Here is a 15761-nt window from a genome sequence, read left to right as displayed (position 1 = left end):
GCCAACGGCGATTGCATTTTGCCAGCAGTTTATTTTTGGGGATTTTGCACACAGTATGAAAAAAGGAAGATGGGAGCAGCAGGGGAGGGGGAAAAACAACCATTTAGCAGTTAAGCTCAACGAGATTAAAGTTTCATTTGAAAAAGTGCCAAAGCATTAAATAGTTTTCTACTTTGCCACACTGAATGAGCCGAAAAATGAAGTTGGCAGACTTCCCATAAACACACATGATGTGCAAAAAGCATATCCAGAGATTTTTATAGCATGCCAATAAAAATAAGAAAAAAAATTAATTTTTTATACAAACACAATACACAAAAGCACTTCTGATAATTTTTATCAAGCGCCCTGCACAACAAAAAAAAAATGCCAAGCCAAAAATAAAAGAAATTTATAATTAAATCAAATAAATTGCGCACTCAAGTTCAAAAAACCTCAAAAGCCATAAAAAAAAAAATGGCAAACAAAAAGAGTGTGCTTTTTGCATGCTAATAAACAGAGAGATAGGCAAACAACAGAAAGAGAGCAAAGAATAATTTAAACAAAATCAAATGCCAAAAGCAAAAAACAAAAAAAAAAGAAAGGATTTTGGACATATGCAAAACGCGCTGTCGACATGTCTGCGATCTCTTTGGATTGCATTTTGGGCACAAAAAAAAAGACAACAACAAAACAAATGCCAAAAATTTAGCCAAAGAGCAGCCCCAAATTTGGGATGCCTGCTGTACGTGCTGGGCGTCAGCATCAGCAGTTGAAGCGGCAGCAAAATATCTCTGTACAGCAGAGCAACAACAATGCAAAGCACTTCCATCCCAGCCAGCCAAATAAACAACAACAACAAGAACAGCAACGGCAGAAAAACATACACAAAAGCGGCCTAACACAGCGCAAAATTTTTTTTGTCAAGGGTGAATGACCCAGAATCAAAATCCACAACGTCGCCGTCGCTGCCTCCGCTGCCTGCGCGCTGTGTTTGCCTGCCTGTCTCTACTCTGCACTTCTACTCCTCCTCCTCCTCCTGACATTCGCCATCGTCGTCATCGTCTTCTTCTTCGTATGCAGGCCCCACTGCATTGCCCCCCTGGCGTCGCAGCATTCGTCTAACAATGTTGTATGTGAGTGTGTGTTATTCGGCTTCGGCCTCGCCGATTCGGTTTTTGGTTTCGGCTCCTCGGGCTGTTATGATTGCCGTTGCCAGACGATAACCCAAACCAACAAAAAGCAAAGAGTGCAAAACAAAAAAAAAAAAACAGAAAAAAGAATGCGAATTTGAACGAAATTTTGCAGCATTGCACACGCGACTCTCGCGCGCTCGCTCTGCCAGACAGTCCGAGAGATATTCAGAGAGGCCCACTCGCACACACACATACACAATAATACACTAATACAAGTACTATTGCTGCTACAACTACAACTGCAGCATGCAGACGCTGCTGAAGCTGCTTTGCTTTGCTTTGCTTTTCGCAAATTGTTATCGCGGCCAGCGAACAGCGTTAATTGCATTACTCCCCCTTCAGCCCCCTCGCTCTCTAATTAGAGGACATGCTCTATTGCTGCCGTTAGATGCAGAGATACAACTTCTTTTTCTGCCAAAATCAATCTTCATTTTTGGGAAAGCAATGAAGAGCAAGAGCAAGAGAAACCTGTCGGCATATATCAGCATTATGATTATGCCCCGAGACACAGGACGACATCAAAGTAATTTGAGCAGCGCAGCAAGAACAACAATTCAGCAATTAAAGTTGACCCAAGATGTTTGTCGTTTGCACAGTGGTCACAACTTTGATTGCATGAATGACTAAACTTGAATGTGAAAACAAAAATTTTTCTCAAAGCTTTCTAATATTAAAAATATTTAAAATATATAAAATATAAAACATTTAAAGTTTGGCAATAAAAAAAATATATTTATTCATACTCCTAACCAATAATTTTTAAATTTCGATAAAAAAAAAGTGGATTAGACATTCTGGAAATAATATTTGCCAAAAATATTGTTAAGATCAACATTTTTATTTCAAAATTATTGATATGATCAACAAGATTCGTTTTATCCATCTTTAGAAATACTTTTTAAACATAGTAAAATTCTGAAATTTAATTTTTTTTTTGTATTTATTTGAATATTACTTTTCTCGCTGAAATTTCTATCAATTGTTGTTTGTTGCTAGTAGAAAAAAATGAAGAAAATGTTAAAATTAAAATTATATTTATTTAAAAAAAAGATTAAGTGATGATCAACAACATATTCGCTTGATCCATCTTATACTTTTATTTGAATATTCATTTATTTGAATTGTTGGTAGCTGCTAGTAGTAACGACATTTTCATAATCCAGGGAGTCAATAGCTCTCAGCCCACTGTGCGTCTTCGAAGCTTTTAGAAAGAGCTGCAAAACCTGCACGCGTCTCACTCGCCGTCTCGTCTGAGCCTGTCACCTAATTTCCGTTTTCGGGAACATGTCCTTTGGCTGGCAAAGGGCCACTTGAGAGTTGTGCGAGTGTTATGTGTGTGTGTTTGTATTCTGACATGTGTCCTGCCTTTGGATCGTCCTTTTGCTTTTGGCGTGTCCTGCTGCTGCTGCTGCTGCCTAGCTTCAAGTCATTGCTAACTTTTATTTGCCTCAGCAGCAACAGCAGTAAAAATTATTTTTGTAATTCAATTGTTGTCCTTGTCGCATATGCCATTTGTCTCGGCCTCCGTTTGTCGTTGTCGTTTGTCGTCGTTGTTGCCGGTTTGCAGGTTTGCCGGTTGCTGACCAAACAACCTGGCCACAGTTTGCCACTGCAACAACACCATACATACATATATAACGTACCGTTGTGCCTGACTGAGTCTCGAGACTTTTGCTCCCTATCGAGGACCTACGACAATAGCACAAAAAGTTGCAGCTATAAGAAATGACTCGACACAAGCAACAAACACAACACAACACACACACAGCCCAGTCATGCTCCTTGTCGTCCTGCTCCTCGTCTTCAGCTCGCCCCGTTTTGTAGCAATTCCAACAAATTGCGGGCCGGTTCTTGTATAGGAATCGGGCCAGGGCGCTGCCCCTGCTTCTATGTCCTTTTTTTGCACATTGTGTCAGCGCTTTCAAATTACTTTTAAGCATCCCAAGTGCCAAAAGTACTCGATTCACTTTGGAGTGTGGGCAAACAAAGATTTGCTTGTGCTCAAAGAGGCGTTGCCTCAAATCTGGGATATCTGTTATAAAAATCTGTTGTATACAATTTAAGAAGTATGCCAAGCATAAAAATCAGTTGTATTTCATTTGATAACTACATATATTTCAATTTAAATGCTTTTATTGGTTTATAAAACAATGAATATAAATTAGTTAAAGGTGATCAAACATACATATATTTTTTTAAAGCCGAAATCATTTAAAATTTTAACTTAAACTATCTTTAAATCTGTTATAGAAATTGAAGATATATGGCAATAAAAATTTGATACCATGTTAATACCAAATACCCAAATTAATAGATGTTTATTTTTCGTTTTTATTTATCATGCTATCTATAAATGTGAAATGTATTATGTACTAAAAGTAAATTGAAAAACGAGTTCCTGTTGACATTATGTTAAAGTTTCTTTGAAATACATTTTCCTTTGTAAAGATAATTGCATTGGACAAAGTTATTGTTAAACCCTTTGCTGCAATTGGAGAAACAATTGAAAGCTTTCATGATTGCTTTGCAGGAAATTGAGATCATATTTTGCTATTATGCAGATAATTTTTACATTCAAGTAAGAAGCGCATCCTTGGACTGCATTTGAGTTGCATTGCATTCCGTTCCCATGGTCACTTGGCAATGTCTTTTTTTTTTGTTTTTGTTCAATTGCCGCTTATCTGGCGTGTAATTTATGCGTATTAATTTCATAGCTGGCCTATCCCGCTTCCTGTCTGTCGTGTCTGCCACACAATTGTGGCACAATGGAAATGGCGATTGCTTCATGCAAAAAAAGGAAAAACGAGAAGAAATCCTTTCGATTCGTTGCAGCAGCAGCAGCAGTAAACAACACACAAAAGATATCGAAAAAGGATTCCTCCTCGCATCGCGCAACACAAAAGGCAAATGCAATGCGGCAATCGGTTGCATTTATTTTGCTCCTTGCTGGCTCCTGGTTTTTGCCTCTCGCTATTATATTCGCGGCAATATGAATATAATGCCATTTTGATATGTAAATAAACAACAACAACAACAACTGGCGAGCAGAAGCAGCAGCAGCCGCGTTCTAATTGCTGCAAAGGACCTGTGCCCGGCTGCCTCAAAACGTTGCTGCTGCTGCCATCGGCATCCTGCTAAGCTGGACATGCAATTGCATTGCATTTGGCATTGTTTTTTCCGTATATATATGTGTATAAACGATGATTTTTTAGGGGTTGAGTTTCAAGTTCTGTCGGTCCTTCGCTGGGGTTATCGCACGATTACAAAAGATTTCCTTCTGGTCAACGGCGCGACGAGGCGAGGCAAGGCGCAGGCATGATGCAAAACTCCAGCAAACTTGCAGCGGAAGTTGTGTCGCAAAACCAAGAAGAAAAGGAACCAAGAGTCGCGTTGAGAAAAGCAGAAAAGATGAGCGAGTGAGAGAGAAGAGAAGAGGTAGAGTTGCTTGCTTGCTTAGCTTTTTTCTGGTCATCATAGCAACAACAACAGCATTGTCATCGCCGTTGCAGTTGCTAGTTTGCTTTAACTTTTATCTATGAGATACTGCACAGCTGTCGAAGGGGGAAAACCATTTGCTACTCGTCGTCGTTGGTTCATTGCGATGTGCAACAGGGGGAAAAAACACTCGAGATATTCATCATTTCGAGTGCTTAGTATAGTTGCAGCAGTAGTAGCAGCTCCTTCCAGTCAAATCGAAGTCATATATCAGCGATATCCTGCATGCCAAAAGGATAATAATGCGCTCAGAGCATCCCTCTCGTTTCTACTACCTCTCTAGCTTTCGACCTTCGACGCTGTCATTGAACCCCGTGTGTGGCAAACTGCAGCAGCAAGGAAGCGGAGAGGGGGGAAGCCATTGCACTTATTACACAAGTATGTTATGTACTCATTATGTGCTCATTATATGCACATAATGTACCTCAGGCCACTTCAAAGCACCGCACGGACTTTTCTTGCACACTTCATTTTTTGTGCTCTGTTGTTTTAACATAAGTACAACACAACACACACACACACACATACTCAGTTATAGACACCCTCACCCGGACCGTACTGACCTATTCCTCTGGAAATGTTGTATGGGTTGGCTGAGCGAGCAAATGGCAAAAAGTAAATAGCACAAAGCGATTTTTTCAAAAACCAACTCATGTGTAAACATATTTAAAGTTTATGCCACTGCCCCAAAGGGTAAGGAAAACTCCCTGGACCATCGACCAGAGCAGCAGCAGGGGTGAGGAAGGGGGTGCTGGGTGGGGGAGGGAGGTAGCATAAACAATGCAGCTGCTATTACATTTCAAAGCATAAATGCACTACTAATGAAAATACAACTGTGGTATGCTAAGCTGGAAAGTCGCTCGTTAAAGCAAGAAAATATGTACGAAGTCTTTCGAAGGTTTAAGTGTTTAAAGTTCAAACTTTAAAGCTCTTCTCTTAGAACTAAATATTTTTCATCAGTCTTCTGTTCCAGGACTTAAGCTCATTTAATTTATTTTAACTCAAAGCTTAAAATGGACATTAAGCTAGTTTTTTATGATCGAGCTTTATAACTCCTTATAATAAACTATTCTTGAGTGAAATTGCATAGTAATTTTATTTATAAAATCTTAAGCTATTGCGTTAAGTAATTAAGCTTCGAGCTTAATTTTAAGATGCTTATTGCGCTAGTTTTCATGCTCGAGCTTTAAAGTTTCTTGTAGTCAATTTTATTGAAATGGCATGTTATATATTATAAAATGTTTAAAAGCTTTATAACATTTCATTAACTTAACTTAGTGCATTGAAAGAGTTTTTTCCCAATACAATTTTCCAATTATAAAATGTTTAAAAGCTTTATAACATTTCATTAACTTAACTTAGTGCATTGAAAGAGTTTTTTCCCAATACAATTTTCCAATTTTCATTCTTTTTCTCTTTCATCAATTTGAAATTAACAATTTAATATGCTTTAAAGCTCTCCATATGAATATTTCTCTTTATTAATTGAGGTTAGTTAATATCTCTTTAATCCCTTATCTTAATGTGAAGTGTCTTTTACTTATTAAATTATTTGAATAAGTTTAAGCCGGAAATATTTAGTGCAAAGCCAACAGTTTTAGCCATTAAGCCATCTCATTTGTTTACCTTGGCCAACTGCATGGGATGTGCTGACTGTACATCATTCTTGTGCTCATCCATTGACAATCCTTTGGTAAGCTCTACAGTTTCACGGCTGCCAAAATGCATTATAACGTTCGAGTGCAAGCGATTGTGCTGCAGTTGGCGATGTTGCTGCGTTGCATGCAAATATGATCCCTTTATTGAGATTATTGGCAATTGACTGCACTTCTGGCGCTGCTTCTGCTTTGGCTGCTTCGGCTGCTGCCCATTTTGTTAGCTCTTCTTGTACTATGCTGCCAGGTTAACAAATTGCTTTAACACCTTGTTAAGGCTACTTTGCCGAGAGGGTTTGGAAATCGATATTATTAGCAAAAGAGGAAGGTTAAAGATGGCGAGCTAAGCCAAAAGGGCCTGCCAACACCTTTTGGCCGCAGACAGAGCCGGGTGGAGGAGACGTCTGAGGCGACGGGTATTGAATGTAATTAAAAAAAGGAGTTGAATTACAGCCAGTTGGAGAAAGAGTGTGTGTGTGTGTGCGTGTGTGTGCATGAGGATGCGGCACAAAGCACAGTAGCAGGAGCTGGCGTGCATAAAATAACAAATACCGCTTGGTGTATAATAAAAAAACAACAACAACAAAACAGCAAGAGCAATAACAAACAAATAAAAAAGCTAAGGCAAAGTATGCTCGACTAGAAGATACTCGTTACGCATTTGAGTAAAAAATATTTTGTTAAGATCTTTAATAAAAAACATAGACCACGCTTTATTTATTATAAGTGGAAGAGTTTAAAAGTACTCGTATTGTCCCGAAAGTTGGTAAAGTTAGCAGTTGTAAAGAGTGAAAGATATGACAGTATATTATCTCAGCTTTATAAGGGATTTGCGACGTTTACTTTTAGTTGTTATTTTACAATTTAAACACAGCTTTAAACCCCTTTTGATACCATGGTTACTGGGTATTTAAAGAAGCAGGACACAAGTTCTTGTTCTTGTTCTTGTTCTGGTGCTTTTCACTTAACACACAAGTGAAGTGAAGCAAAGCAAGTCGAGCAACGACAACGAAGACTGAAGACGGAGACGAGGAGGACGACGACGTCGACCAGGAGAGGAGCACACGCTACGGCGTCGTCGTCGCCGCGACGCAATCGTCCTCTTAAAATGCACTTTAAATGGCAGTTTCCGGTCACACATACTCTCACACTCACACACTCACTCAAATACACATGTAGACGACACACTCATGCATAGAAATGTATAAGCATAATAAAAAATACAATGCGAAACGTTAAGTAAAAGCTAAAAGGAGTCGCGCTGTGTGCCAGGAGCAGCAATGCACCGCTTGGTACATACTGTACCCACACACACATACATACACCCAGTCACACTCATACACACACACACACATAACACATTCACACGCGCTGTCATGTATGCCATTAACTTCGTCCTCGTGAACGAAGTTGCATCAAGCACTTTTTTTCATAGGCCTTCTACCCCCTGCACTGCACTGTATGCTTGGGTGAGACTTTTGCTGTATGTGAGACTGTGTTTGTGTGTGTGTGTGTGTGTTGCATAAATGCAGTCTAAGCAGAGCTATGCCTTCAATGCGAAATGCAGTTTGCAACTGCTGATCGGAACATAGCCGAGAGCTGCTCCTTAAAATTGTTGTATACCCTGCACATTGTAAAAATAATGAAGCAATTTGAAAAAGACGATTATTAGCTTTGACCTTCTTAGACCCTTTAAGTATTTAATTACTTTTTAAAGCACTCTTAATTCATGAAATGGGCCGTGACTAAAATTGCCGTCCTTAAATTAAAAGCGAGTGAAACAAAAACTACTTTAAACTGAACCGAAAAAAAAGATATGATACGAAATGAGACGGTATTAAAAATAACTGCCATTGTGGAGTAACTTAAACACCTATCTTAGTCGTCATTTTCGAAACTATCCTACTAAGATCGGTGTATAATGAAAGTATTATGAAGTAGTGACCAACAAAAAAAGGTTTTTAGCTCGCAATTTTACTTGAGACTGTTATAAAGTGTAAGCATCGCTTTGACCTTATTAAACCCTATACTTAATTGCTTTTTAAACTGAAACTGAAATGCAACAAGCTGCTATTATAAACACTTGCTATATAATCGGAACACCCAAGAAGTTTGTTCGCTTTTGGATTAGATTATTTTTGAAAAATATCCGACACAACACGTAGACTCTGAATGCATTTATAAGGTTTCTTTCTCTCTTATTATTTGTATGTATTTTTATTCTATTCAATCCTCTATACTAATTTTATTTGTCATTCTTTATTTTTACTTGCAGTTGCGCACAATCTGTCACGTGGAACATATCGAGCCTACAACTCAGAGATATATCCCTCACGTCCCAACTCCATGGGGCAGCATGGCGGTAAGTGGGCCAATTCAATTAATTAATTATGTGAGGAAGTGTATTTGCCTCTTGCAACAGCACTTCACTTCAGTCTGCTCTTTCGGTTGAATGCAATTTTCAGTTTTTCCACACACTTAAAACGATGCTTTGCTCACTCTCTTGCTCTCTCTTTCTGACCTGAAAAAAGCTTCAGAAAGTCACAAAGACTAACAAGGAAAGAAGAAAGAAGGGAGGAAAGTGAGGGGCTACTACATATATGCATTGGTTGCGGAAATGTTTTTATTAGTCAGCTCGCCTCGTACATCCGTCTGCACAGTTTTTGAGGTTAGGTGATGTCTGCTGCCGGCACTTCAAGGACTTTTGCTTGCCGCATCATCTGTCGTGGCCAGGTTGCTTTTTAGTTAAGGCCCAAAACTGAAGTCGAGTTCTCTAGTCTCTAGTCTTTGCTCTGTGTTTTCGTCGTTGCCTGCAGACGTCAACTCCAGGCGCATCTGGCAGTTGTTCATGAAGTTCCTTGACTTATTTTCAAGCGCGATTTATTAAAAATGCGGAAGAGTGTGATAGACTTCAAACTATGTCTGTAACTAAGGAATATTTAGAGTTATTTAGAGTGCATGTTAATATACTAGCAAAAAAAGTATTATTTGTAATTCTGCTAGATTTATAATACTTATTTTCTCATTATCTCTCATTGACCTCTATGCTAAATCCAAAATATTTTAGAGCTGTATTTTGTAGGCTTCACTTCAAAGCAGCATTTGTCGGTTAGAAAATCTGGTATATTTTGTACTTATTTTATGGTATACTTTTAATATACTACTATCAATATGCCATATATAATATATCATTTGGTATATTTATTTTATATTCATTTAGAAAATTTTAACGCTTTTGCACAGTCGATCACACTTCTTACTTCTTTTTTATTAAACTTGTATCTTAAATATATCTTAATAATGCTTTAAAGTTTATCACACTCGTCTGTCACTTTTTGTGTACATGTTTTTCATGCTGTTGCTCAGAAGATGTTGATGTAGGTCCAGTTGTCGGTTGGTTCAACATATATAGACCACATGCCCACTTTTCGCACTGAGTGCGTTTACATAATGCAAATACAAGTGCACACACACACACATGTGTATACATAAACATACATATGTAAAACATGCTCTTGACGCCTTTTGGCACATTGCACCACGTTCCACGTTTCACGTTGCACGTTTCTCCACAAGCTGGCAACGCGCGTTGTCAGCACCTTTTTTTCGACTGTTGCCACTGCAGAATTAATGGGTTAAGTAAATAGCTATGTAATATGCTGCACTGCCTGGGCTCAGTTATAATTGTGGGGCATAGGAGGGGAGCGGGGAGGAGTGTTACCGCCTTCTCTCAACCGGCAACGCTTGGCTGCCAATGCCGCTGTCGATCTCATCCTCTGGTGTGGCCCTTCAAAACGCTTTACGCCTCACGTTGTTACCAAGTGTGATGATAATGTAAATAGCATACACACTTAAGAGCCATGTTGTGTATGCAAATGCATGCAAGAACTCATATTAATGAACCTTGCCTCAACAAATGCAAAAGCTTTAATCTCCCCTCGCATTCATACCTGCGTTTCTATGCATAATATTTGTTGTTGTTGTTTCTTTTTTCGAGAAAGAAACCTAGTTGCGAAAAATAAGAGCTTAAGTTTTAGTTTTCTTTAGCATATGGTTGAATAGAGGGTTGAAAGGATGTAAAGTTACAGTAAACCCTCGCGAATTGCAATTCTAAGAAATTAATACAACGAATAGAAGAAATTTTTTGAAATAATATTAACTGAAACCTAAGAAGAAATCTTTAAAAATAGAAAAAAAATACTACTAGAAATAGTTTTTATATGTAGTAGTATATCGATATACTAAGTATAACTTTTGGTATATTTCAGTATTTTATGGTATATTATTTTTTTCGCATAATATAAGATAAATTGCCAAGGTAACCATGTAACGTAGTAGTATATCAATATACTAAATATAGCTTTTGGTATATTTCAGTATTTTATGGTATATTACTTTTTTCGCATAATATAAGAATAATTCCAAAGGTAACCATGCAACGTAGTATATTAATATACTAAATATAACTTTTGGTATATTTCAGTATTTTATGTTTTTTTTTTCGCAAAATATAGGAATAATTTCAAAGGTAACCATGTCTATATACAAATTCACAATCTATAAATAACTTGGTTTTTACTTTAAGGAGATTTCACTGTACTTAGATGGCGAGATTAAATTTTGGCCCCGCTGGGAATAAACCTCGGTCAGCCGTTAACGAAAGCAAAAGCTAGCTAAGAGAAAAAAAAGACTGTGTTTCCCCCTCAGCAGCAGCTTGCAACGGCTGCAGCTGCAACTTGCAACCTGCCACAGTTTTGGTGTGGCACCTTTTCGAATGTAGGTGAAACAATTCCCATTGAATAACGCGCAATGCATTTTAACTACTACGAGTACGGTTAACACAACGCGTAAAAACGAAAAAAACAACGAAAGAAAAAACAAACTAAAAAAGTGGCTCAACTAAAAATGTGAATCGCGCTGTCGTCGCCATGTACAGAGATTGCGTTTCAATGAGCTTCCTTTGCACACATTTTCCCCCTTTCCCCTGAGTGTGTCTCCGTCATGCTGCGCCATGTGGCAAGCTGCATTTGTGCAGCTAATGGCAACAAAGTCTCGACTGCTGCTGCTGCTGCTTGCCATCGTCGTTGTTGTTGTTGCTGTTTGTCGTTAAGGGTTCGAGTTTTGCACTGCGAAAAGTAGGCCAAGTTAAAATTGATTTAATGCGTTGATTGTTGCACGTCTGCGTTGCATTGCGCTGCAGCTGCAACGTGTCGCATTTATTTGCGATCGCAGCTGTGCTTCAAATGCATCTTAAACGCGATCACAAAAGATTTCTCAATTCTGTGTGTGTTTGTGTGTGTGTATGGGTGCGTATGCGTAATATTTGCAATAGCAACAACCGAAGCGGCAGTTTCAACAGCAGCTTCCTTGTTGCAGCACATTGACCCAGGACATTCAAACACACACACACACTCGCAATGCCTAGAAAAGTTCGTTAAAAATAATTGCCAACCCTTAAGCGTCAGTGGCGTGTGAAAAGCAAAAAGCGGCAAAAGCTACAGAAAGTGGAAAACTTCAGCTGCAGTTGACGTCGCCGTTTTCCATTCCGCTCTCCACTTCTCTCTATTCGCTTTTCTATTTTTTTTCGGTGCTTGGCACGAAAAAGGAGTCATCTCCTCTAACTCCTTCGTTTCTCTCCTCCCACACTCCACACTTTTGTTGCTGTCAAGTGGCCAAGTTTGACAGCTAATTGGGTAAAAATGTTTACTTTCCGCGTTTAGAATATTGCGAGACTGGCAATCAAATGACTTTGGCCATCGACATCGACATCGCCATCGACTTCTGAAAGAGAATTGGCTGCAGAGAACAACGGCTTCTTTGTATTTTAACACCTTCATCCAATTTCCTTTTCTACTCTGTTCTACATATTCGACGCTGATCCTTTGGCTTGCTATGCTGTCAGTTTTTTTTTCTCCATTCCGTTCAGTTTTTTTTTTGTCCTTCCCGAGGCTTAATTTATGGTCTTTGGGCCATTTGCCGTGCGCATCATTTTCAAAAAAAGTGACGACAAAACATTCCACAATATGACAAAAACAACACACAACAAAAAAAAAAAATCTGAGAAGAATACAAAATCCTTTTTTAGCAAAAGTAAAGAGCAAAAAAAAAACGAAATAAAATATAGAAAGAATAAAAAAAACGCCATCGACAATTTAGATAAATTTTCCCACCAGCGATGGGCATAAAAACAATGAAGACCAGCACCACCCCATATGCGAGGGGTGCAGGGTCGCCTCCTTGCCACGAAAGCTCTCGCTGAGGGGTGGCTCCTATCATCTGGGTGTGTGTTGCACCGTTGGTTGCTGCTGCTGCTTCTGCTGCTTGTGCCTCTCATCCACATCCGCTGCTGTGCCATTCTTCTGACAATAATCACACTCTACGCGCTCGATATCAAATGATAAACTCCAAGACACACACACACACACACTGCAGCTTGCCTCGAAAGTGGCAACCACTCTCTTCCTTACCTCCCTCCCTCCCTCCGTCCACTGTGTGCGTGTGTGTGCACAACGGCTCAGTGACGGCGGCGCATCCTTCAGGTACAACTTACTCATATATCACAAAAGGATATCGCAGCTAGCTGTGTGTGCTTTTCTGCTTAGCGCTTTTTTGTCTTGTCTGGTCAGCAGCAGCATCATTTCTGCCTCCTGCCTCCTGGCTCCTGCCTGCAGCTCGAAGGTGACACCGTGGCGCACACACAATGGCCAAAGAACTACACACACAAAAAAAAGTGTATATTAAAACACACAAATAAAAAATTAGAACCAGTCGCAATATGTGTGTTTGTACTTCCAACAAAAAAAAGAGCGAACGCAAATCAAAATCAACTCATAAAAAACGCAATTTTATTTGTTGGTCTGCATTAAAAATGCAAATGTCGCATTGAGTTTCTTTCTTCGAGCATCGCGATCATCGCTCGCTTCTTCGTTGATCGTTTCTCGTTGTTCGTTGCTAGCCCATCCACTTCCTGTGCTCTTAAGATTTTGGGTAAACAACATTTGCAACAGCAGCGACGAACCTGAATGAACCTAAAGTTCTCCAGTTCTACTAACTGACATTCAAAATGATTTAAAAAAAATATATATTCATATATATAGGTAAAGGTTTTTGGGTTCAAATCCTTCGTTCAGTGACTTATAGTTGGTTTGAAATTCTGGCTCATTTTAACTAATGCGATTATCTGATTTCTTAAATACAACTTCATAAATGATGTTAAAAGTGTGTCCATGAAATGCAATGATTTGAAAAATTCATAATATAGTTTACATTTTTTGGATTTTTAAAAAATTGTGAAATGAGCTTTGTATTCATTGTTTTTTTGAAACATTCGAACAATATTATATAGAAGTTCTGAATTAGCTAATTATGGTAGTAGTTTTTCATGTAAATTGTTGATGTTAATTAATTTGTTTAATCTACTTAACTTTAGAAGAATTCTTAAATTTTCTTTTGTATTTTTCGTTCATATTTTTATGTTATTTACTGAGTATATAAATATTTTATTTATTTTTATTTTATTGTATTTTTTTTAATTTTTTTTTTATTTTTATTGGTCGTATAAACTTATCAGGAGAATAATAATAATACGTATTAAATTTTATATTTTAATTGTAATAATTATATTCGGGAATTTTCTTGGAGCTTTCTTCTCTTATAAAATTTCGTGGCTCCTCAAAGGACCTGCTCCATTCTTTTCATTCGGCGATCCCGAAACTTTCACGAGACTTTTGAAAGCTCAAGCTTGAGCATATGACAGCGTTAAAGAGCTGCCAAAGACAACAACCACCACCACAACAACAGCAACAACAACAGCAAGAAGGAGAGAAGAAGAGGAGAGAAACTATGATCAGAGTGTGTGCTCAATAGGTTTTTGGTCACTGGACAATGTCCATCCTTTTGTGGTTGTCTCGGAGCCAAGAGGTTCAGGTACATTCGAGTACCTCTCTCTCTCAACCTAACTACCTAGTACACATTTGAATGGAGACAAGTCCCTGGGTCTGGGTCCTTTTTCGTGCCTCGCAATCCTTTTGTGTGGCCAAGTGCGCCGCTGTCTGCGTCCTCGCGTCCCTGCTACCCCTACCCCCTACCCTCTTCCCCTCCCCTGCTGCTGCTTCTGGTATCTGGGGAATGAAATTAAAAGCATGCTGAAAAACTTTTTATTATGCCGATTTTTTTTTATATAAAAATATTTGGAACGGACTGCGGCTGACGACGTCGAAGACGACGCGCAGGGTTGCACATTGTAGAAGGAGAGAGCGAGAGCGAGAGAAATGGGGTAAGGTTAGGGCCTGATCGCGCTTTCTGCCTGCAAAAGAAGAAGTGTTGGATGTCATCTTATTATTTTGAGACCATCATATGATGACCATGCGCCGCAGTCGTCGTCGTCGCTGCTTCTGTCGCTGACCAGCCTCGATCTCGGGCTTCGTCGACGTTGTCCCCCGGTCAGTTGTTGTAAGCCTCGCGCACAAAACTGTGGGAATAAAAACAGGATTCAATGCCGATTTTTCTTATAATTTTTTTTTTTTGCGTACTTTTTTTTTATTTGTTGCAGTTGTTGCTGGACTTTGATGATGCCAACGATTTTTGATGATGCTGCTGCTGGTCAGCGAGCACAGCGTCTTATCCTCGCTTATGTCCTTATTTTCGCTTTATGCTTGCAGTTTTCTTTGCTGACCTTATTCTTTGCTTCATTCGTTTGCATTTTCACTTTTCCCGTTTTTATTTTCATTTTTGCAATCAGCGAAAGCTTTGCTGATCTGTCTATGATAAGATCGAATTGCTTATCGAATGACTGATAAAAAGCTTATCAGTTAAATGTAGCCAAGACATTGACATGCTCTGCTCTTTCTTCCGTTCGCTTTCGTTCGTAATGCGATTAGTCATTTGGAAGGATCTATAATGGGCAAGCTAATTGGATGATCTCATTGATTGCACACACGCATGCACGCACCTAAATATAGTTAAGCTTTTAAGCTTCCACCTGCAGTCCGCTGCACACAGAGAGGGAGTGAGAGCGAGGCAGCTAGAGACATGTGACGTATGACAGATCTTATCGACGCATCAACTCTCTAGATGCCTAGATACGTTTGTCAAGCCAAGCAGACTTTGAAGTTAATTAAACTTGGAAGCGAACGCAGCTCAGCAGTGCTGAATGAATGTGTGTGGATCATAAAAACAGATTGCGAAGCACAAGAATTGCAGTTAATTGAAATGTTCCTCAGCAGCATAGCGACAAAACGCAACGCCAAACTCTGAGGAGGGGTCAACACAACACAACACAACTTAACAACAACAACAACAGCAGAAATACGTATTCTATCTGTGCATATGCATGTGTTGCGACTGTGTGTGTGTGTGTAGGTATGTAGAAATAAAAAATGCCAATAGTCTATTGCAAAAAAGGCGAAAAAAATTGCCAACAACAGCGGCTAGAGAT

The 15761-nt window shown here is 39.0% G+C and overlaps 1 protein-coding gene across 1 annotated transcript in view; it reads left to right on the top strand.

The window, feature by feature from the left end:
* Positions 1-15761, top strand: part of LOC132786815 (heterogeneous nuclear ribonucleoprotein R) — a 58352-nt gene that overhangs the window by 7937 nt on the left and 34654 nt on the right. The window contains exon 2 of the mRNA XM_060793482.1: positions 8601-8687. Coding sequence (XP_060649465.1) covers positions 8601-8687 — 87 coding nt within the window. The remainder of the gene's footprint in view (positions 1-8600; positions 8688-15761) is intronic.

This window comes from Drosophila nasuta, chromosome 2R (genome assembly GCF_023558535.2).
Source record: "Drosophila nasuta strain 15112-1781.00 chromosome 2R, ASM2355853v1, whole genome shotgun sequence".
Lineage (NCBI taxonomy): Eukaryota > Metazoa > Arthropoda > Insecta > Diptera > Drosophilidae > Drosophila > Drosophila nasuta.
The sequence above is the reverse complement of the archived record's forward strand: the minus strand, read 5'-3'. Positions and strand labels throughout refer to the sequence as shown.